The following is a 21,718-nucleotide window of genomic DNA, read 5'->3' as shown; positions in this document are numbered from 1 at the left end:
AGTCTCATTTTTCAAATATGAACTGTAAACTGCTTTCTGTTGCCATGTCTTGCCTGTGTTTAGTGGCCTATACTATAGTATGACAAGCAGTAATGGTAACATTTCATATTAAAACTTAGCTTTGACTTCTCTTAGACACCATTACTATGTCCCTTCAAGGACAGGTGACACATAACAGAGATCTACTGTGTATTGCGGTGTGGTTCCCTGTCCTTGAAGGGAAAAACACAAAAACCACTCTGCCCCAAAACAGTGTGGGACTATATTATTTTGGGGCCTCTTTCAAATGACATCGCTGGAAGGCAAGAGCTCCATGGGCGAAACGCAAACAACACCACCCTACCAACGCATAACTCATATCTCCAATATGAAAATAGGAATTTAATATAATGAAATCAAACATGTATGACAAAGCCATAGTGTCTAGTTTAGATTGTGACTCAGAGGAAAATAATACATACAGCCTAGTAGTGACTTCATTGAATCTTTATCGGTAGACTTCAAAAATGTCACTGTGACACAAAATGTCAACATGACAGTAAAACTTTGACTTTCTGTATTGCTCTTTTTGAAAATTCTCATGTACATTTTACTAATCAATAGAATAGAATGCTTCCGACCTCCCCCTTCTCTCCCGCTAGCTACACCACATGACCAAAAGTGTATGGTGACCTGCTTGTTAAACATTTAATTCCAAAATCATGGGCATTAATATAGACTCGGTCCACTCTTTGCTGCTATAACAGCCTCCACTCTTCTGGAAAAGCTTTCCACTAGATTTTGGAACATTGCTTCCACTTGCTTCCATTCAGCCACAAGAGCATTAGTGAGGTCGGACAATGATGTTGGGCGATTAGGCCTGGCTTGCAGTCAGCATTCTAATTCATCCCAAAGATGTTCGATGGGGTTGAGGTCAGGCCTCTGTGCAGGCCAGTGAAATTCTTCCACACCGATCTTGACAAACCATTTCTGTATGGACCTCACTTTGTCCACGGGGGCATTGTCATGCTGAAACAGGAAAGAGCCTTCCCCAAACGGTTGCCACAAAGTTGGAAGCGCAGAATCGTCTAGAATGTCATTGTGTGCTGTAGCATTAAGATTTCCCTTCACTGGAACTAAGGGGCGAATCCCGAACCATGAAAAACAGCCCCAGACCATTATTCCTCCTCCACCAAACTTTACAGTTGGCATTATGCATTCGGGAAGGTAGCGTGTGGCTGAAACAGTCGAATCCACTAATTTGAAGGGATGTCCACATACTTTTGTATAAATAGTGTACTTTGAGACATCTGAAAAAGGGGGAAGTGTTATACAGTACACTTTCATAAAGATGTCCCTTCCCCATCTCAAGAAGACAGTGCAGCGTTGGTCGCTTCATATCAAACCAATGCTTTGAAAGCAGATTCCCTGTGTCTGCCTGATCCTGAAGTGGTGTTACAAAGCCCTTAACCGATCCATTTCTAATAGTGATCAATAGTGTGGACATTCGTCTTGCTTGCTGCCAGATGCACTTTGGTGACTGACAGCACTGGCTTGGCAGCTCCTCTCTTTGTGTTTGGGCCAACCTCTGTTCTCCTCATACACTCCCGTCAATCGCCTGGCCAAAAATAGAGACAGATATATCCCATAATTATTTTGTTAAGCCAAACAGTTTCAAGAACATGACAAAGTACTTGGTCACTAAAGGGGACATTCAAGCAGTGTGTATTTTATAGTGCAAAAATGCTTTGGGAGTTAATTGAAGCGCTGTATGAACCAGATACCCATGAAGCCTACCAGTCTGTTGGTCCTCCATTCATTGTCATATACTGTATCTTGTTATAACACACCATCAACTATCTTTCCAGCTACAGTACCATTCCAAAGTTGAGACACACCTACTCATTCAAGGGTTTTTCTTAATTTTCACTATTTTCTACATTGTAGAATAATAGTAAAGACATCAAAACTATGCCCTTACACAGCCTGGAGGTGTGTTTTGGGTCATTGTCCTGTTGAAAAACAAATGATAGTCCCACTAAGCGCAAACCAAATGGGAAGGCGTATCGCTGCAGAATGCTATGGTAGTCATGCTGGTTAAGTGTGCCTTGAATTCTAAATAAATCACAGTGTCACCAGCAAAGCACCCCGAGAACATCACACCTCCTCCATGCTTCACGGTGGGAACCACACAACCCGAAGAGCATCCGTTCACCTACTCTGCTTCTCACAAAGACAAGGCAGTTGGAACCAAAAATCTCACATTTGGACTCAGACCAAAGGACAGATTTCCACCGGTCTAATGTCCATTGCTCGTGGTTTTTGGCCCAAGCAAGTCTCTTCTTCTTATTGGTGTCTTTTAGTAGTGGTTTCTTTGCAGCAATTCAACCATGAAGGCCTGATTCTCCTCTGAACATTTGATGTTGAGATGTGTCTGTTACTTGAACTCTGTGAAGCATTTAATTGGGCTGCAATCTGAGGTGCAGTTAACTCTAATGAACTTATCCTCTGCAGCAGGGGTAACTCTGGGTCTTCCATTCCTGTGGCGGTCCTCATGAGAGTATCACGTTTCAGGTAAGACTCAGATGCAGACAATGTGGAAGAAACAAATGTTTATTACTTGTACAGGCAAAACGACAGGTCAAGGGCAGGCAGAGGTCAGTAATCCAGATAGGGTGCAAAAGGTCCAGAACGGTAGGCAGTCTCAGGGTCAGAGCAGGCAGGGTTTAAATAATCCAGTGTGGTGTGGCAAGGTACAGAACGGCAGGCAGGCTCAGGGCAGGCAGAATGGTCAAATCCGGGAAAACTAGAAAACCGGAACTAGAACAGCCAGGAGCAAGGGGAAAAACGCTGGTAGATTTCACAAAACAAAACAAACTGGTAACAGACAAACAGAGAACACAGGTATAAATACACTGGGGAATAATGAAGACACCTGGAGGGTGGTGGAGACAAGCACAAAGACAGATGAAACAGATCAGGGTGTGACAGAGCCAGTTTCATCCTTAGTGATTGATGTTTTTTGCGACTGCACTTGAAGAAACTTTCAAAAGATTTTCCGCATTGACTAACTGTATTAAACTGACTGTATGACATGTATTAAAGTAATGATGGACTGTCATTTTTCTTTCCTTATTTGAGCTGTTCTTGCCATAATATGGATTTGGTCTTTTACCAAATAGGGCTCTCACCCCTAACTTGTCACAACACAAATGATTGGCTCAAATGCATTAAGAAGGAAAGAAATTCCACAAATTAACTTTTAACAAGGCACATCTGTTAATTGAAATGAATTCCAGGTGCAACCATTTGAAGCTGGTTGAGAGAATGCCAAGAGTGTGCAAAGCTGTCAACAAGGCAAATGGTGGCTACTTTGAAAAATCTCAAATATATTTTGATTTGTTTAACACTTTGTTGGTTACTACATGATTCCACGTGTTATTTCATAGTTTTGATGTCTTCACTAGTATTCTACAGTGTAGAAAATAGTAAAAATAAAGAAAAACCCTTGAATGAGTAGGTGGGTCCAAACTTTTGACTAGTACTGTATATGCCATTGCCTCAACTTACAAGGCACATTCTTGTTTGATAAGTTGAAAATATGCCCCTGAATTCTAGAACATTTCAGGAACAATTTCTAAAAACTTGCTTGAAACCTGTTTCCTTCATTTGTACCAATACCTAAATACTTCAAATTTTTGAAGGTATTTTTCATTTCACTCAACTTACTACCGTGCCAGTTCCTGAAGTGTTGTAATATACTATATACATGGTGTGTACAAAACATTAGGAACACCTCTTTCCATGAAATAGACTGACCAGGAGAAAGCTATGCTCCCATTCAATTAGTGTAGATGAGAGGTGACAGGTTAAAGAAGGATTATTAAACATTGAGACATGGATTGTCTATGTGTGCCATTCAGAGTGTAAATTGGCAAGACAAAAGATTTGTACCTTTGAACTGCAACGCTGCTTGGTTTTTCACTCTCCCGTGTGTATCAAGAATGGTCCACCACCCAAAGGACATCCAGCCAAATTGACACAACTGTGGGAAGCATTGGAGTCAACATGGCCAGCATCTCTGTGGAATGCTTTCGACACCTTGTACAGTCCCTGCCCTGACGAATTAAGGCTGTTCTGAGGGCAAAATGGAGAGGGGGTGCAAATAAATATTAGGAAGGTGATCCTAATGTTTTGTTCACTCAGTATCCAACCAAGAGCCATCTCATTTCCACATCCTCTTAATTTTCCTTACCATTTTTGGATGTTTTGGCAAAGAGGTTCATGAGGACAAAGAGTGAGGAAGTTGTGCTTTCCAGGCCCTTTTTTAATTTTTTATTGTCACATAGGAGGGTAGCTGAAAATGCAGAGTGAGTCATTCCTTTCTCAGACTACTGTGGAATGTTTCATCTGGAACTTGGTTCGGTATTTGATCAGAGGAATTCAATATAATGAAATCAAACATGCATGACAAAGGCATAACATTGGTGTCAGTTTAGATTGTGACAGAGGAAAATAATACATACAACCAGGATGCATCCAACTACATCATTATCTATTATGGGTATACAGATTACATACTCAAACAGGAGCAGAGTTCAGTTTTATGTCGTAATTTGTTGATGGAGGGGGCAGACAGCACCTTTTTTCCCTAGTCTATCTAGAACCTAAAATGGTTCATCGGCTGTCCCCATAGGAGAACCCTTTGAGGAACTATTTTTGACTCCAGGTAGAACTCTTTAAGGTTCCATGTAGGAGGGTTCTTTGTGGAACCAAAAAGGGTTATCCTAAATACTTTTTTCTAAGAGCATAGCAACTGGGTTGCCTGAGTTGTTTGGGGTGTGTCTGTGTGCCATGGATTCTCTTAGGGCCCTGCTGGAATGAGTTCAGGAAACACTGAGTCGCTGCCTCAGGCACTGCACTCAGGCTCTTGTGAAAGTGTTTCAAATAAGACATAGCTGAAGAACCAAAACAGGCTGTGTGACTGAACTCTCCACGCGAAGCTGCGTTCAAGGCCAGCTCTATGTGGAGTTGGGAGTCCTGCCAGGTTTCTCTCTGCGACTGAGAAATGGAAACAGAAACACACACCCTTTCAGGGAAAAACACAGCTTTACACCAGGCACTTTGAGGTTTTGCTTTAATTTTCCCCTCATAATGTTCCTTGCAGCCGACACAGTGTGTGTGGGAACAGCTCATATCTCCTCTCTCTGTCTCATGTTCTGATTTACTTTTTAATTACTGCCCCCCCTAACAGGGCATGAAGGGAACAGAGTGGGAGGAAAGGGAGGGCGACAGAGGGGGGAGAGCCAGGGCCACACCCCTTTCCTGTCCAGCAGAGGCAGAGTTTTAGGGGAAGTCCATCCTTTAGACAGACTCAGTCAGTTACTCACTCTGAGAGGAACCTCCTGCCTCTTTACACAGACACCTCTCGCAGGACAGGAAACACTCCGGATCAACTTTTTCTAATCATCATCATCAGCACCACCACAACCTTCTTGTCCACCATGGCCAGCTCCAAGTCATCCCAGACCACCCGCAACATTGTGATCGCCTGCCTGGCCCTGTGGTCGGTAATCTCCCTCATCATTATTGTGGTGTGGGCCACCTCTCCGGACATGAAGAGTGCCAGCCAGTGCCGAGCTGAACTACAGACCCTGACGGAGAAGCACGAGGGGGCCAGGGTGGTGTACGCCAAGAACAAGGCAGCCCTGGAGGAGATGGTGGAGGAGGGCCACGCCAACCAGACCCGACAGCTCAGGGAGACAGAGAGGCTCCTGGAGCGCCTGGGACAGACCAACGTGTCCCTGGATGACTGTCGGCAGGAAAACGTGAGTGTTTGCATTGCCTCGCTTTGCTTTCCCTCCCCTCCCACTCCCCTCTCTGGTTCCCGCAGGCCTGAGGTTACAACTGACTTGCTCAATCCCTCAAGCTGCCACAGTTATCCTCTGCCTCTCTCCTTCTTCTACCCTCTCCGTTGTACCTGACGCCCTTACACATCGTGTCATTTTAGATTGATCGGACATCCAAACCTAATCTAAACGGTCATGGCTACGATTTCATGCTTTTTTGTTGATACCATTTCCATTTGACTGTTTATAACAGTGTCAGTGAAAACACGTTACTGTATCATGCCAAATGATTACTTGTGAAAATAAATGGCAGACCCAAAATCCACATTAGGCCTTTACATAACAACCAGAGGCACAATGGAAAGACAGTATCCATTTAATGTGGACAGTTATGCAAATACTCTGCAAATGCAGCAATCAAAATATTAAAAGCAGCTAGTCTTTCCCAGGGAGTGGGTGGGAGGTCAAGATCAACCCTTCCTGGAAGAAGAGGGAAAGCAGAAATAGGGCACACCACGTCTGTGTCTGAAATGGTACCCTATTCCCTATATAGTGCTCTACTTTTGACCAGAAGTATGTAGGGGAAATGTTGCCATTTCGGCAGCAGTCCATGTTCTTTAAACACAAAGAAATTAATCTTTCACCGTTGTCTTTGATGAGATCATTATTTCCACCTCTTTTCTTCGTAGATACTGTATTAGAGTACATGTGTTCATTGGTGTTGTTTCACATAAAACGCTGGATGAAAGGAATGTTTTCAGAGGCTGTTCTCATAGCCAAATCTGGTTCTGGCACAAGCCTGCTTTCACTCAACATTTCAAATATGTGATAGGAGGGACTCCTTGGGATGACTGTGCCAATGTTCACAGAAGTTGTATTAACTAGTTCTGGAAATTCCTGAGGACTTACTCAATGACCACCACTGTCTTTTTTGCAGGTTATTTTGGGTGGAAACATTACAGTCCTGGAAAAAGAAATTGAGATGCATAAAGAAATCGAGGCAAACCTCACTTCAAAAATCATGCTAAACCAAGGTAGGAAAATTGATGTCACGGTGGGAGGGTATGGGATTTTTGCCTCTGGTATTGGCTACCATGAAAGGAGCACTTTCTCAGCCACGATATTCTTAGCAGCATTTTCCCCTGTAACCATAGAAACCACCCTAGCTACAGTAAATAAATACACATGATTGGTTGGATATTGCTCCTTCAAAAATGAGTTTACATCATCTGAGGCTGTGATTACAAACGTTGGAAACGGATGACAAATTAGGATTTAAGTGCAAGTTTCAGCAGAGTGAATGTCTTCAATAGCCATCCCATCTGTTTACCATTCTTTAAAAGCAGTCACACGGGCTACTTCTACTGTGCCATTAAAAAGTATTCATACTCCTTGACTTATTCCACATTTAGTTGTGTTACAGCCTGAATTTAAAATTGATTAAATAGATTATCCCCCCCCCCCCATCTACACACAATACCCCATAATGACAAAGTGAAAACATGATTTTAGAAAATGTCTGCAAATGTATTAAAAATGAAATACAGAAATATCTCACTTACATAAGTATTCACATCCCTGAGTCAGTACATGTTAGAATCACATTTGGCAGCAATTACAGCTGTGAGTCTTTCTGAGTAAGTCTCTAAGAGCTTTGCACACCTGGATTGTACAATATTTGCACATTATAATTTTTTTAAATTCTTCAAGCGCTGTCAAGTTGGTTGTTGATTATTGCTAGACAGCCATTTTCAAGTCTTGCCATAGATTTTCAAGACGATTTAAGTCAAAACTGTAACTAGGCCACTCAGGAACAACAGCCGATGACAAGCATACCCATAACAGGATGCAGCCACCACTATGCTTGAAAATACAGAGAGTGGTACTCAGTAATGTGTTGTATTGGATTTGCCACAAACATAACACTTTTTAGCAGGACAAAAAGTTAATTGCTTTGCCACATGTTTTGCAGTTTTACTTTAGTGCCTTGCTGCAAACAGGATGCATGTTTTGGAATATTTTTTTTCTGTACAGGATTCCTTCTTTTCACTCTGTCAATTAGGTTAGTATAGTGGAGTAATTACAATGCTGTTGAGCCATCCTCAGTTTCTTGTATCACAGCCATTAAACTCTGTTCCTGTTTCACAGTCCCCCTTGCCCTCATGGTGAAATCCCTGAGTGGTTCCTTCCTCTCCGGCAACTGAGTTAGGAAGGACGCCTATATCTTTGTAGTGACTGGGTGTATTAATACACCATCCAAAGTGTACTTTAAAACTTCACCATGCTCAAAGGGATATTCAATGTCTGCTTTTTTTTTTAAATTACTTATCTACCAACAGGTTCCTTTTTTTACGTGGCATTGGAAAACCTCCCTGGTCTTTGTGGTTGAATATGTGTTTGAAATTCACTGCTCAACTGAGGGACATGACAAATAATTGTATGTGTGGGGTACAGAGACGAGGTAGTCATTCATAAATCATGTCAAACACTATTATTGCACACAGAGTGATGTGACTTGTTAAGCACATTTTTACTCCTGAACTTATTTAGGCTTGCCATAACAAAGGGGTCGAATAATTGTTGACTCAAGACATTTCAGCTTTGAATTTTTAATTAGTTAAAATTTCAGAAAACATAATTCCACTTTGACATTATAGGGTAATGCGTGTAGTAGGCCAGTGACCAAAACATCTCAATTTAATCCATTTTAAATTCAGGCTGTAACACAACAAAACTCAAGGGGTGTGAGCTAACCGCGAAATGCTGAAAACCCTACAGATAAGAAGTGTATTCCAGAGCTAAGTAAGCTGTAACCAAGGGGCTAGAAAATAAATACCGTAGCTGCGACTTTTTTTTACAGTAGATTTCCTGACTTTGAACAACAGAAGGAAATGATAAGTTCCCGAGTTAAGGCGATATGAAAATGACACATTGTGTGAAAGGGGAGATGCCTGTTCTGATAAATATCAGGCACCCCGCCTTCAACAGGGTCTTAATGAGAAATACGTTTACAACATTTTAGCTGCCTAGGAGAGCCCTGTCAAACAGCATAGCTAGCATCTATTGCTGCATTCTTCGAACATTGGAAAATTTGAAAAACACAGCTAATGTGAGTGAAACCCCTTTGCTGCCAGACAATTCCCAAAATAGTTAAGAGACGTCATGGAGTCATGTACAGTACACCACTCGTACTGATAAGCAATCCTAGGGCCAGACATGACCTTATAAGTTAATAAGGCATTATGTGAACTAGGGATGTCCTATTTTTGTCTATCAAAGAAGACATCGAAAACTACCCAAAGTATGCCTTAGCATTAAATGTCACTGTCATTGAATTTCAAAATTAATTGTTGTAAACATGGATTACATGTTTTATTTCTGTCACTCAGTGTTTTGATTTAGGCCTTATTATGATTTCAGAGCACATCGAATTACTTCAGGAGAACTTGACACAGGCCTCTCACACGTGGGCGTCCTGTGTGGCTTTGCATTCAGCTGCTGAGAGCCAGCGGATAGCAGCCGAGAGCCAGACCAAGGCCTGCGAGTCCAGCAAGCTGTATTTACAGAAGCAGCTGTAAGTATCAATCCAGTGACACTGAGCTGGTACAGATTTACACTGAGCTGGTATGAATTTACACCTTCAGATTGACTACTGTTATGAATCAGCTAAATAAGCCTGGCTGGTTTACCTTTTATGAGTGTTGATATTGTTTCTTGAACCATGGTTATATTTACAGGCAGAAGTGCAAAAAGGATGGTGGCCATGCCGCCGAGCTTTTGGATGATGGAGTTGCCGCACCCCAGACTAGCATTCTTGCCTTGGCCGTGGTCCTCTGCGTCAGTCTACAATTGATAACATGTGAGTGTAATAGCTCAGGGTGCTAACTAAGCATCATTATTCAATGCCATTGAGGCTTATAAGCAGTGGCTGTGTTAGCAGTGTGGAAAATAAATCAAAGATCATAACAAGCATATAATAAATCGTAGTTTGTTTGATATTCATAGACATGGTCTGCAACTGTCTATAATCCATATCTCAATGTGATAAAATATTTTAATTACACATGGTTTCCAGGAACATAATGCATAGCCAGTGGGGTCAGCGAAGACGATTCAAGGGGAACACTGTTTTCCAGGACAATAAGAGGGACCTGGACTTGATATTATATGGATATCACTGCTGTACATCTTTTACTGTTAGGAAACTAATTGGGGAAACGGTCAATGATTATAGTTTCTTTCGTTTCTTTTTCAATTATATTTTAAGAATTGTTAAACAAAAATTGTAAAACTTAGTCATGGACAAAAGGGTTATACTTATTTGTTGCTTTTGAATGGTTTTCAGCTGCATTTACCACTCTCACATTTATATACATGTTGGCTTATTTTATTGTTGAACCGTACCCTTACCTAGGCTAGAATTGAATTGAATACTTAGGGTTTTAATGCCCATGTTTTGGGATATTTCAAGAAGGCACACTTTCGTTTAGGTTAAAGGTCTCTGTATTTATTTGTGTGTAAATGTTTGAATGTACTTTATAAGTACTGTCTGGTCGTCTCTTGTTTTGTCCTGTTTTGACTTCTCCCCGGTCCCCCCCCCCCCCCCTATTTTTTTTTTTATTCTTACCCTACTAGTGCTTTCCTACTTTTTTGTTGTAGTTTACCTTCTTCCTTTTAATAAACCGTTTTATGTACATGGGATGGTGGGATGGGGAGGGTTAAGAGGTGGAGGAGTTGCGCGACGGGAGTGGGTATCAAGAAGACACTAGATAGATAATATTTTGTGCCTGGTGTACTGGTTTTTATATATTTCATATATGATTAATTTGCACCATGTTTTAAATGACAAACAAAAGCTGTCCTGGAGGGGGAATTCATAAAATAAAGTGTGTCCAATTATTTTGGAGCTGGCCATTCATTTCTATACTCTTCTACCAATATTATAAATGGGAAAAATAAGAACATACCGGTAGTTGTTGTTGAGAAGAACATTCATAATACAACAACGACCTGTTGAATGTAGTGGAAAGGAGAGGGGTTCACAGTGAGCTGGGAATGATAATGTGAGGAGCCAAGCCTAGGTTGGGAATTTGGCCATGACACCGGAATGAACCTACACTGATCTGCGATGACTGTTCACCATGGCCAAAATAATGCATTTGGGCCACCTACCTCCAAGGGACCTCCAACCCCCCAAAAAACAACAAAAAGGTTGCCAGAAAAAAAAAAGCTGTTTTATAATGCCATTCTACACATTTTGTCATGAGGCTGAGAGCAAATTTTGCCGTTTTAAAGCAAATTTCCTGCAATTCTACACATTTTGGGTTAGGCCAGAGCCAGAAAACATGTAGGCAAAGCGACATTTAGAAAATGTGTAATTGGCATTGATACTCTAATTGTACAACATCTCTCATTTTGACGTCACCACAAACAACTTAAACAATGGCAGTCTCCGAATGAAGTATGTAGCGAACATAAAGCAGCAGAGGAATTCAGTTTGAGTCGTCAGACGAATTAATTTACACCTTCGATTGACTACTGTTATGAATCAGCTAAACACACATTTCCTGCTGTTCTCCACATTTTGCCATGAGGCTGAGAGAAATGTTTGCCGTTTTAAAGCAAATTTCCTGCAATTCTCCACATTTTGCCATTGCTTATGACTGTTCATCTGCTATCATGGGGGGCCCCCTGGAGGTGGGCCCCAACCAAAGGGTGATGGCACCCTTTGCAGGACACTTCCCCCATCATCACTGCCCTGGCGTGCGACCATATAAATTACTGGTCTAGAGCTTTGGAATGTCCTGTATCAGAGCAAGGAGTGCCCCTACTGGCCCTCACACAAGGGCGTCTGGTAGCAGCCAGAGGCCTACTGTACTGTCTGGACAGATGCATCGACAAGTGTATGCTAATGCATTGTTTGCCTTACAGCGCACACTTTGTTGAAATAACACCCCTCTCGCCTGGAAATATTATATTAGCCTCACAGTCTGTGATTGTGGTGGCAATAGTAAAACTAGGTTGTGACTAGATTGGCTACAGTTACGGACGGAAGTGATGCATAAATTGCCCAAATATAAAATTGAGTTGTTTCTGGGTGATTTTTTGCATTTTAACGAACCCTTTTCCTAACCGTGACCTAATTGTCCTAACCTGCTATGCTATTTATGCTAACCTGCTGTGTAGGGTGGCACGAAGCCTAGCGGTTTAGAGCGTTGGGCCAGTAACTGAAAGGTCGCCTGAATGGACTAAGGTGAAAAATGTTCCCATGAGCAAGGCACTTAGCCCTAATTGCTCGAGTAAATCACGCTGGATAAGAGTGTCTGCTAAATTGTAAACGTGTAAATTCTCCGAACCTGCTACGAAAAGTAAATTCTGTATACGCCATGTAATTGTTATCGTATAACATTTTGATTAACACACTGTACCTACCGGTAGCCTGCTTCTTCCCCCAATTCAAATCTGCTTGCGTGCGCAGCGTATGACGCGGCTGGCCATGAGACGAGAGTGGAATATGGAGGGACTTTATGTTATGAATGTGGTAAAGTTTCATTCGGAGCTATCCCTGACAGTAGCAACTAGCTACAGTACTCTTCTAGTTTCGACCAAATTGTAGCCTAGCTGATGTGGTGACTGGATAAACTAGTTCCTGTCACACCTCAATCAACTGAGTGAGTAACATATACTGCAAAATCTATTTGCGTGGTATGTCAGGGGATATTCATTGTTTTTTGTTTGCTCATAATGACGACTACAGTAGTTGGCTGGCCCACTGCAAATGCGAAAGTGGTTAGGATTTGTTTTGATACGAAGGAACAGTAAACCCATCAACTACAGTTACTTAAGGAACATTTAGTAGCAGGACTTTCGTTTTTTTGTTCGAGCTATCAAATAATCAGCCATGTCTGCCAGTAATATTTTTGAAACGTCATAGCTAGACGATAGCCTCACAACCATAGTAATAAGAATGATAATATTCATTCTTAATTCTATGCTCACCACATTGAGATTGTCGCCCTGCAGATTCTGGGTAGCTAGCTAGTTTACATGGAAGCATCTGAATATCTCCTATGCAAGTGGAAAGGCCACCACTGGCCAGCTAAGGTAAGGCAAAGACATTGCTAGGCTAACATCCTTTGGATACGTGCACATACACAAATGACCACACATCCCTGTCAGTATCAGATGGAATTGTAAACACGTGGAATCAGTACACATGTTCTCAAAAGCTCCCTCTAGTACAGTATTTTGGAGGGGAGGGGTGCAGTATTTAGCATCCGTTTCACATACAGCTATTGTTTCACTTGTACAAGGTTTTGAGAAGGGTGTGTAATTCCAAGAGGAAGAAGGATATGGAAGTGGAAATGTTGGGAGAAGGTCACAGGTAGGCCCCCTCTTGTTATTGACAAATTCAGTAGTCTTGTCTCGCTCTGACATGGATACATTCATCAATAACTATTGGAGGAGTGTGTATTTTGTTTTGCAGAGTGTGGGTGCAGCAGAAGGAAACGCAAGCCCTGACCCAAGAATGCATCGAGAGCATCTCTGGACATCTGAGTAAGTCCCACAACACTTCTCTGTCAACATACAGTACCTTCATTTATTAACCAGTGCCAGTCAATTCTTCCTCCTAACCACAAGTTATCTTATGTCACATGACTAGAGGCATTGGAAGTGGCTCCGTTCATGTACAATGAGCCTCATTTCCTTTTCAGATATGCAGTTTGACACCTTTATACTGTCCAACTTCCTCTCCCATATCACCTACAAGCCACCTGAAGCAGGGATTCTTTCCTTGTAGCTGCCTAGGCCTTTGTGTGTTGGTGTTTCTCTAGTCAACATTCGGTTCCACTTCAATTTGTCCCGTTGAGATGATAAACATTTTGTAATTATAAACCTGGCTCACTTTCAGCAGTTGTCAAAACATTTACATAATTTAATTCCGATACCATTTCAGATTAGGGAGTGACTTCCCATAAGTAGGCCCTTGAGTTAGTGAGTACTTGTAGGACAAAGTGTTGTACAGTTGAGTGGAATCTACATTTGCATACTCGATATGTTACTCACCTTACTGCCATATTTGGTGATACTAATGCAAAAGCAGAGCTCTTGATTTTGCAAAACAATAAAGACCTGACCAGTTATAGTGAAATGATTTAATTTGTCACGTAGCCTAGTTATTTGGCATGATTGATAATCTAGTGTAAAGGGCAGATATTTTGGACATCATGGGATCAGATAAGAGTAAAGATGCTAACATAGACAGTAGGCCTACATGTTCAAATGAGATTATACATGTCTACTACAATGCCTTGTTTGCTATTATGTGATCGTTGGTTACAATATGATCAAGGGTGCTTGCATACAATGTCACTTAAATCTCCCACATCACTCTTATCCCAACCTTGTGAAGACTGAACAACAATAATATCTTTCATCCTCGCGCAGGTGATCATGCTTCCAAAAGGAGGGACCCAATAAGAGAATTGAAATACCGGAGAGCACTGCGCTTGGCATTGGATATGTTCCCCTCTGGAGAGACGAGCAGCACTCTGGTGTTAGGAGACCCCAGAACATCCGAAAAGGGAAGAGACCAACAGTTGCCATCGGCGCCTGAAGAGCAAGAAACAAGAGCAAGACGCGTCATCCGAGCAAATGTGAGGCCAAGTGATACAGAAGCAGACCAGGAAAGCACAAAACTTAGAGAGACAGTAGTAGATACTGAAGTGTGCTCAAACGAGGTCCTCACAAGGCCGTAAGATTAGAAGGAAGTGTTGCAATAGTCAGAGACGGTGGACCCAGCAAGCCCAGTGGTCCAGCTTGTGGAATTCTAGGAATTTGAGTGAGAATGAGGATACCAGTCCACCAAAGTAAGCCAATACATCACCAGAGAACACATCAGGCCATTCCAGTCCCAAGTTATGGGTTGCCTATGGCTGTGAGACACCGAAGCAAAGGGCAGCCAAGTTCAGACTTATGTATAGGCACGCTGAGACACAGGTACTTCTGCGCTTAATTCACGAGAACTAGTCAGTCACCACTGCAACTGATTCAATGCTTTAACATTGCTCTCCACTACTTTTGACGCCAGTTGAGTTTATAATGCCATCATAACAACCATGTCATGATGTTGTTTATGTCCCCACAGAAGCCTCAGTCTGAGGAAAACAACGATTGTGCCTCTCAGAAAACAAGTCCGGGTGCAGCTCAAGAGAATATCACTGTTCACAGTAAGCCAAATAGATTCTAAGTGCATACAGTGCATTCGGAAGGTATTCAGACCCCTTGACTTTTGGCGCTGGAGGGGATAGCTGCCGTTTTACGGGCTCCTAACCACCTGTGGTATTTTGTGTTTTTTTTGCATGGTTTGTAACTTATTTTGTTCATAATGTTGGTGCTACCGTCTCTTACTCGGTAACGGTACCCCCCTGTATATAGCCTCGTTAGTTATTTTATTGTTAATTTAGTTTATTCAGTAAAAATTCTCTTAACTATTTCTTGAAGTGCATTGTTGGTTAAGGGCTTGTAAGTAAGCATTTCACGTTAAGGTCTCTACACCTGTTGTATTCGGCATATTTTGTTACGTTACAGCCTTATTCTAAAATGTATTAAATAGTGTTTTCCCCTCATCAATCTACACACAATATCCCATAATGCCAAAGCAAAAACAGGTTTAGACATTTTTACAAATTAAACAGATCACATTTACATAATTATTCAGACCCTTTACCCAGTACTTTGTATGACGCCAGAAGCTTGGGACACCTGTATTTGGGGACTTTCTCTCATTCTTCGCTGCAGATCTTCTCAAGCTCTGTCGGGTTGGATGGGGAGCGTCGGTTTGAGGCTATTTTAAGGTCTCTCCAGAGATGTTTGATCAGGTTCAAGTCTGGGCTCTGGCTGGGCTACTCACATTGAGACTTGTCCCGAAGCCACTCCTGCATTGTCTTGGCTGTGTGCTTAGGGTCGTTGTCTTGTTGGAAGGTGACCCTTCGTCCCAGTCTGAAGTCCTGAGTGCTCTGGAGCAGGTTTTCATCAAGGATCTCTGTACTTTGCTCCATCCATCTTTCCTTTGAGCCTGACTAGTCTCCCAGTCACTGCCGCTGAAAATACATCCCCACAGCATGATGCTTCCACCACCATGCTTCACCGTAGGGATGGTGCCAGTTTTCCTCCAGATGTGATGCTTGGCATTCAGGCCAAAGAGTTCAATCTTGGTTTCATCAGACCAGAGAATCTTCTTTCTCATAGTCTGAGAGTCCTTTAGGTGCCCTTTAACAAACTGTGATTCCAAACTTCTTCCATTTAAGAATGATGAGGCCACTGTGTTCTTGGGGACCTTCAATGCTGCAATAATTTTTTTGGTACCCTTTCCCAGATCTGCGCCTCGACACAATCCTGTCTCAGCTCTACGGACAATTCCTTCGACCTCATGGCTTGGTTTTTGCTCTGACATGCACTGTAAACTGTGGGACCTTATATATATATATATATATATATATATATATATATATATATATATATAGACAGGTGTGTGCCAAATCCTGTTCAATCAATAACATTTACCACAGGGGGACTCAATCACGTTGTAGAAACATCTCAAGGATGGTCAATGGAAACAGGATGCACCTGAGCTCAATTTCGAGTCATAGCAAAGGTTCTGAATACTTATGTAAATAAGTAATTTAAAAAAATTAAATAAATTTGCTACAATTTCTAAAAACCTGTTTTCACTTTGTCATAATGGGGTATTGTGTGTAAATTAATGAGGGAAAAAAATGTATTTGATCAATTTTAGAATAAGCCTGTAACGTAACAAAATGTGGAAAAAGTCAAGGGGTCTGTATAATTTACGAATGCACTGTATGCCATTCAATGTAAGCAGGAACACTTGAATGTTCCATTTGAAGATTGTAGATTGTAAAAAGTTGGTATGTGTGAAATTTGTGTCACTGCATAGGTGTGGCCGATGTGTCAAGTGATTTGAGCCTTACTCCACCTTCTTCATCCCCACTGCAACCGCTCCAAGTGTCCTTCGACGAACAGGAGGACAGTAGTCTGGAGGATGAGGAGGATGATGACCTACCCAGTTTCACTTCGCCAAAGAGTAAGCTAGTTTTAAACTGCTCTCTAAACTGCATGTCTTTACTGTGTTATGAAAGATTGGATGATTTTCTTTTTGTGACCCCCCCCCCCCCCCCCCCCAGAAACCCTATCCATCACAAAGGGAGCTTGTGTCTGGTGTAAATATCAACGTTGTCCCTTCTGGCCTGCTATGGTAATTTTCATTAGTCCAATTGATTTTGACTCCTACTCATTCCTAGTATGCTTTCTTCTATCATTAGTGATTTGGAATGGGACTGGACTTACACTTGCATGTATGACATGTTTGCTTCTCATTTCATCGTCAGGTCATGTATGTTTCCCGCAAAGAGAAGAAAGCCAGCGTCGTGTTCATCGACACATTTCTTTTCACACAGAAGAGGAAGGGGTGAGCATCTTCAGTAATACTAATAATGATTGTAGATATGAAAGTGTAGATGTTTCCAGACATCATTTATGCAGGGAAGCTGTTTTCGTGTGCTGTTATTAGCTGTAACCAATGATCTCTATGAAAACAAGACAAATATGTATGTTTATGGCTGTAACCTGAAGGAATTTGCTCTTTACGAAAGAAGGCAGGAAGGAAACATGAATCATTCGCATAGTTCTGCCCTCTTGTGGCGCCAATGTAAGTCACATATTTATTTAGTGACACGACTTTGAAGGATGAATAAAACATTTTATTTTACCCTTCTTTAGTGTCAAGGTCTCCTTAAAGAATATCAAGCCCTTTGACTGTGAGGAGTCAAATGAGTTGGTGGTGAGATTTTTCTTTACTTGCACTTAAAGTATATGATAAATATTATGTCATTAATGTGCCATGGTTGACTTCCAAATATTGACATGTAGATCCAGTTTTCCATTCAACCTTCTTATGCAAGTGAAGTACATGTTAGGTAAAAATGGCATGACAGACCTGATAGAAGCATCAAATGTTCCAAATGTCGACAAAAATCAAACATGCTAGACAAGGTGAGATCTTTTCATGTCTGTAAATTGTATTATGCGAGAAATATTGAGATAATAACCATCATATCGAAGTAAACGTGGGACACGTGATGACGGGTTGTCCTCCCACTATGACTCGGGAAAGCATGCAGTTTATTAGGCTACAGATGAAATAAGTCACATGGTGGTGACAGTGCACATCGATGAGCTTGATGCTCCTTTCCAATAAATGTTGAGGATCTTATTCTGATGACATGTTAATCGATGCTTGTCTGCCGTTTGACAAATGCAAATAATATCGCTCTATTGTCCAAAATAATCCCGTGATGTAGGCTATACCCGCACTGTATCTGCGAGCTGTTGGCTAGGGCGCATGTGCCAAGACCAGAGTGGGCACGTTCGCTATATAACGCAAAACATTTTTGTGACAAAGCCATCAGTAGAGTTGAAAATGTGATGGAAACCCAAAGTTATTTTTAGGTGCACTATGTCATCACGCATCTCTCGTTGGAAAATGCCCATATTGTTTTTCTGCAGTTTTTAGATTATTCACATGAAAATTAGTCACCAATTGGATGGAAACCTAGCTATTGAAATTACTATTTTTACTTATTAACTTACTGTCTATATGTTACTTCAGTTGACGTATGTATGGAGAATGTGAGGTGAAATGTGGGTATCTCTCACAGGACAAAGCCAAGGAGAAATATGGTACTGCCATCCACTATTGCCTGAAGCTTATTGGGGACTATAGAATTCGCCTTGGTAAGAGAACCTTCAAACATAGGTTAGAATTTGACTCTTTGTCCAATGTCTTCAGTTGGATATGCAGTACACAATGTTTTGTAGCTAGTGTTTCAATCAATTGAGGTTCTAAGCCTGCATATAATTGAATGACCAGTGAATCAAATGTTTATGCATTTGTTCCCCCAGGTTGTGGTTCATTTTCCGGTTCCCTCGTTGAGTATGTTGCTGATGACATCAGTAAGTTTTGAAATGGCCTGTGTTCAAAGTCATTTTTTGTACCTATTTCATTGCTATTTAATGCCAATTCCTAGGTGCAAGCAAGTCCGGTGCTTCCACAGACTGGCAGGAACAACTATCAAAACAAACCATGTGCCAAGGAGGCGATAGTAGAATGAGGATATGGAGCAACATTTCTTGACAGGAACCTACATACTCTGGTTGATAACAATGGGGCATTCTTCTCTATGAACCATTGTGAAAGTTTAACACTTGTTTAACATTGTCAGATTTTCACTGTATAATAATTATTGCCAATTCCAATGTATTACTCCTATTTGTGCTCCTGCCCTCCAGGCATCCCTATGAGAAAGCTGTACCTTCTCGGCCCGTCTGACAGTTACCTGGCCTCGCCAAGTCAAGACTTGGAGGACCAGAGAAGTTACCAGGGGACTCCGGAAGACCATGCGACCACCGAGGGCAGTGACCAGGAGCCACAGGTCTCCAAGAGACTGCTACCTGACCGTGCCAAGGCTGCACGGGACCGGGCCAACGACAAACTACTGCAGTTCATCGTCGATAAAAGAGGCGTGGAAAGGCACTTGCAGGTCAGAGAGTTAGTAAGCTGAGGGAAGAAGAGAGTAAAACATAGCTTATCCCTGGGCATAAGTTAGGCACCTTTTCTTCTCTTTTCTCCATATCATAGGCTATTATCAGTGGTCAGGTGGTGTCCAAGTGGCTGAAGGCCTTCCGCAAGGCCAGTGGTCAAGCAGTGGACCCCTACTTTGAGACGGACCAGCAGGTGGAGCAGGTTTTCACTTACCTCAGGAGCATCATGGAGGAAGCCTTGCCAAGTCTGCCAGAGTTGGATCAGATCCGTTTCATCCTCGAAGTGCTCTTACCAGAGGTGACTCAATGTCTTGAGTGTTGTTGCAGATTGGTCCTAGATTTGTACATGCACAAATGGCATGACAACAATTGTGAGAGTTAGCTATTACAGTGAAGCGCATTCAAATGCGACCAGGCTAGTGTTCTTGTAGTAGTATGCAAATACAGAACAAAATGTAATTCAAACTGTCCTTTCTTTTATTCCATCTCACAAGTTTGATATTTTCAGGCTGTCATTCATGGAATCTCGGAGGTCGATGACATATCCCTGGTTAAGGCCGAAGAGAAATACTCACAAGGGCCTGGCATCAGTAATAGGTGAGAGGTTGACTCTGTATTTGTCTATTCTTTTTTTGTGATTTCATGGACTGTAGCTTGTTTTTATTTTTCTGATAGTATTTCCCTTTAATCATTTCAGAGAGCGAGAGGAGTTTGACCTTATGATTGTGCAGCAGATGAAGAAAAGGCAAAGCAGAAAAGATAAAGAATAAGAAGAGTTGTGTTGTGTGTTCTGTTTCGGGTTTGCATTGGCTAATGCCACTAGTGTTTATTGTTCATAGGTTACGTGTTTATAGGTTTACATACTCTTTATTTTTCAATACAATAATTTGTATACTGAACAAAAATATTAACGCAATATGCAACAATTTCAAAGATTTTACTGAGTTACAGTTCCTATAAGACAATCAGTCAATTGAAATAAATTCATTAGGCCCTAATCTATGGATTTCACATGACTGGGAATACAGATATGTATCTGTTGGCCACAGATACCTTGAAAAATGTTAGGGGTGTGGATCAGTATCTGGTGTTACCACCATTTGCCTCAAGCAGCGTGACACATCTTCACATAAAGTTGATCAGGCTGTTGATTGTGGTCTGTGGAACTCCTTTTCAATGGCTGTGTGAAGTTTCTGGATATTGGCGGTAACTGGAACACGCTTACACGATCCAGCGCATTCCAAACATACTCCATTTCTGGTGAGTATGCAGGCCATGGAAGAACTGGGACATTTTCCAGGAATTGTGTACAGATCCTTGCGACATGAGGCCTGTACATTATTATGCTGAAACATGAGGTGATGGCGACAGATGAATGGCATGACAATGGGCCTCAGGATCTTGTCACAGTGTATCTGTGCATTCAAATTGCCATTGATGAAATGCAATTGTGTTCGTTGTCCATAGCTTATGCCAGCCCATACCATAACCTCACCACTACCATGGAACAATATTCACAACGTTGGCATCAGCAAACCGCTCACCTACATGACGCCATACACGTGTTGTGAGGCAGTTTATGGTAGAGAAATTAACATTAAATTCTCTTATTTCAGCTCATGAAACACTTTACATGTTGCATTTATATGTTTGTGCAGTGTACATTGGTGTAGCTATAACGGTGGTGGTTTGTTTATTTTCCATGGCTTTCCCCCCTACAATTATTTTCTGGAGCTACAGTTGAATGGAATCCACAATTGCATACTCAGTATGTTACTCAACTTCCTGCCATAATTGGTGATACAGATGCAAAAGTAGAGCTCTTGAAAAAGCTAAATTCCACCAAGTTAAAGTGAAATTAGGTCATTTGTCACGCGGTCTAGTTATTTGGCATGATTGATCATCTTGTGTAATGTGCGGAGATATGTACAAATTGAAATAGCCTCAACAGTGGTGGTTTGTTTCTTTTCAATGTATTTTCCTTTACAATTATTTTATTGAACTTGTTGCTATTATTCTGGGTGAGTTATGTTTGTATTGCCAAAGCACAAAACGGACCTCAGGATGAAAGAAATAAAATTACGTTGTTGTTTTTACACAAGTGTGTTTGCTGCATATATTCTCTTTTGCCAAGACGGCCGTGATTGGGAGTCCCATATAGCGGCGCACAATTGGTGCTAGTTAGGGTTTGGCCGGTGTTTGGTCACAAAGTCGTCCGAGTTAGGATTTGGACGGTGTAGGCCGTTATTGTAAATAACAATTTGTTC

The 21,718-nt window shown here is 41.6% G+C and overlaps 2 protein-coding genes and 1 long non-coding RNA gene across 8 annotated transcripts; 2 read left to right on the top strand and 1 right to left on the bottom strand.

The window, feature by feature from the left end:
* Nucleotides 1-471: 471 nt before the first annotated feature.
* LOC145858568 (uncharacterized) lies at nt 472-12,387 on the bottom strand. The gene is made up of 3 exons (XR_014378986.1): nt 12,261-12,387; nt 3,934-4,116; nt 472-1,597 (listed from the first exon to the last, which is right to left on the bottom strand). It is a non-coding gene; the product is annotated as an uncharacterized LOC145858568 (long non-coding RNA).
* On the top strand, nt 5,337-10,727 carry si:ch211-1a19.3 (uncharacterized). The gene is made up of 5 exons (XM_014216072.3): nt 5,337-5,807; nt 6,766-6,862; nt 9,249-9,402; nt 9,566-9,687; nt 9,904-10,727. Coding segments are annotated over exons 1-5 (699 nt in total). The 5' UTR covers nt 5,337-5,483; the 3' UTR covers nt 9,906-10,727.
* Nucleotides 12,305-21,552, top strand: LOC106613618 (PWWP domain-containing DNA repair factor 3B). Of its 6 annotated transcripts, none has more exons than XM_014216064.3 (16): nt 12,305-12,499; nt 12,852-12,932; nt 13,142-13,212; nt 13,315-13,385; nt 14,277-14,485; nt 14,977-15,058; nt 16,789-16,935; nt 17,036-17,106; nt 17,240-17,319; nt 17,631-17,691; nt 18,569-18,644; nt 18,813-18,863; nt 19,200-19,450; nt 19,549-19,749; nt 19,960-20,048; nt 20,149-21,552. In XM_014216064.3, the coding sequence occupies exons 2-16, from the start codon at nt 12,876-12,878 to the stop codon at nt 20,219-20,221; spliced, it is 1,590 nt and encodes a 529-aa protein (XP_014071539.3). In that variant the 5' UTR covers nt 12,305-12,499; nt 12,852-12,875; the 3' UTR covers nt 20,222-21,552. The 6 variants fall into 6 exon arrangements, with proteins under 6 accessions (XP_014071539.3, XP_082812876.1, XP_045543346.2 ...); XM_082956750.1 differs by having other exon boundaries at nt 20,127-21,552; XM_045687390.2 differs by having other exon boundaries at nt 19,946-20,048.
* Nucleotides 21,553-21,718: the final 166 nt, after the last annotated feature.

The sequence above is a fragment of the Salmo salar genome, chromosome 10, assembly GCF_965601325.2.
Source record: "Salmo salar chromosome 10, fSalSal1, whole genome shotgun sequence".
Classification (NCBI taxonomy): Eukaryota; Metazoa; Chordata; class Actinopteri; order Salmoniformes; family Salmonidae; genus Salmo; species Salmo salar.
This window is presented reverse-complemented; position numbering and strand designations above follow the sequence as displayed.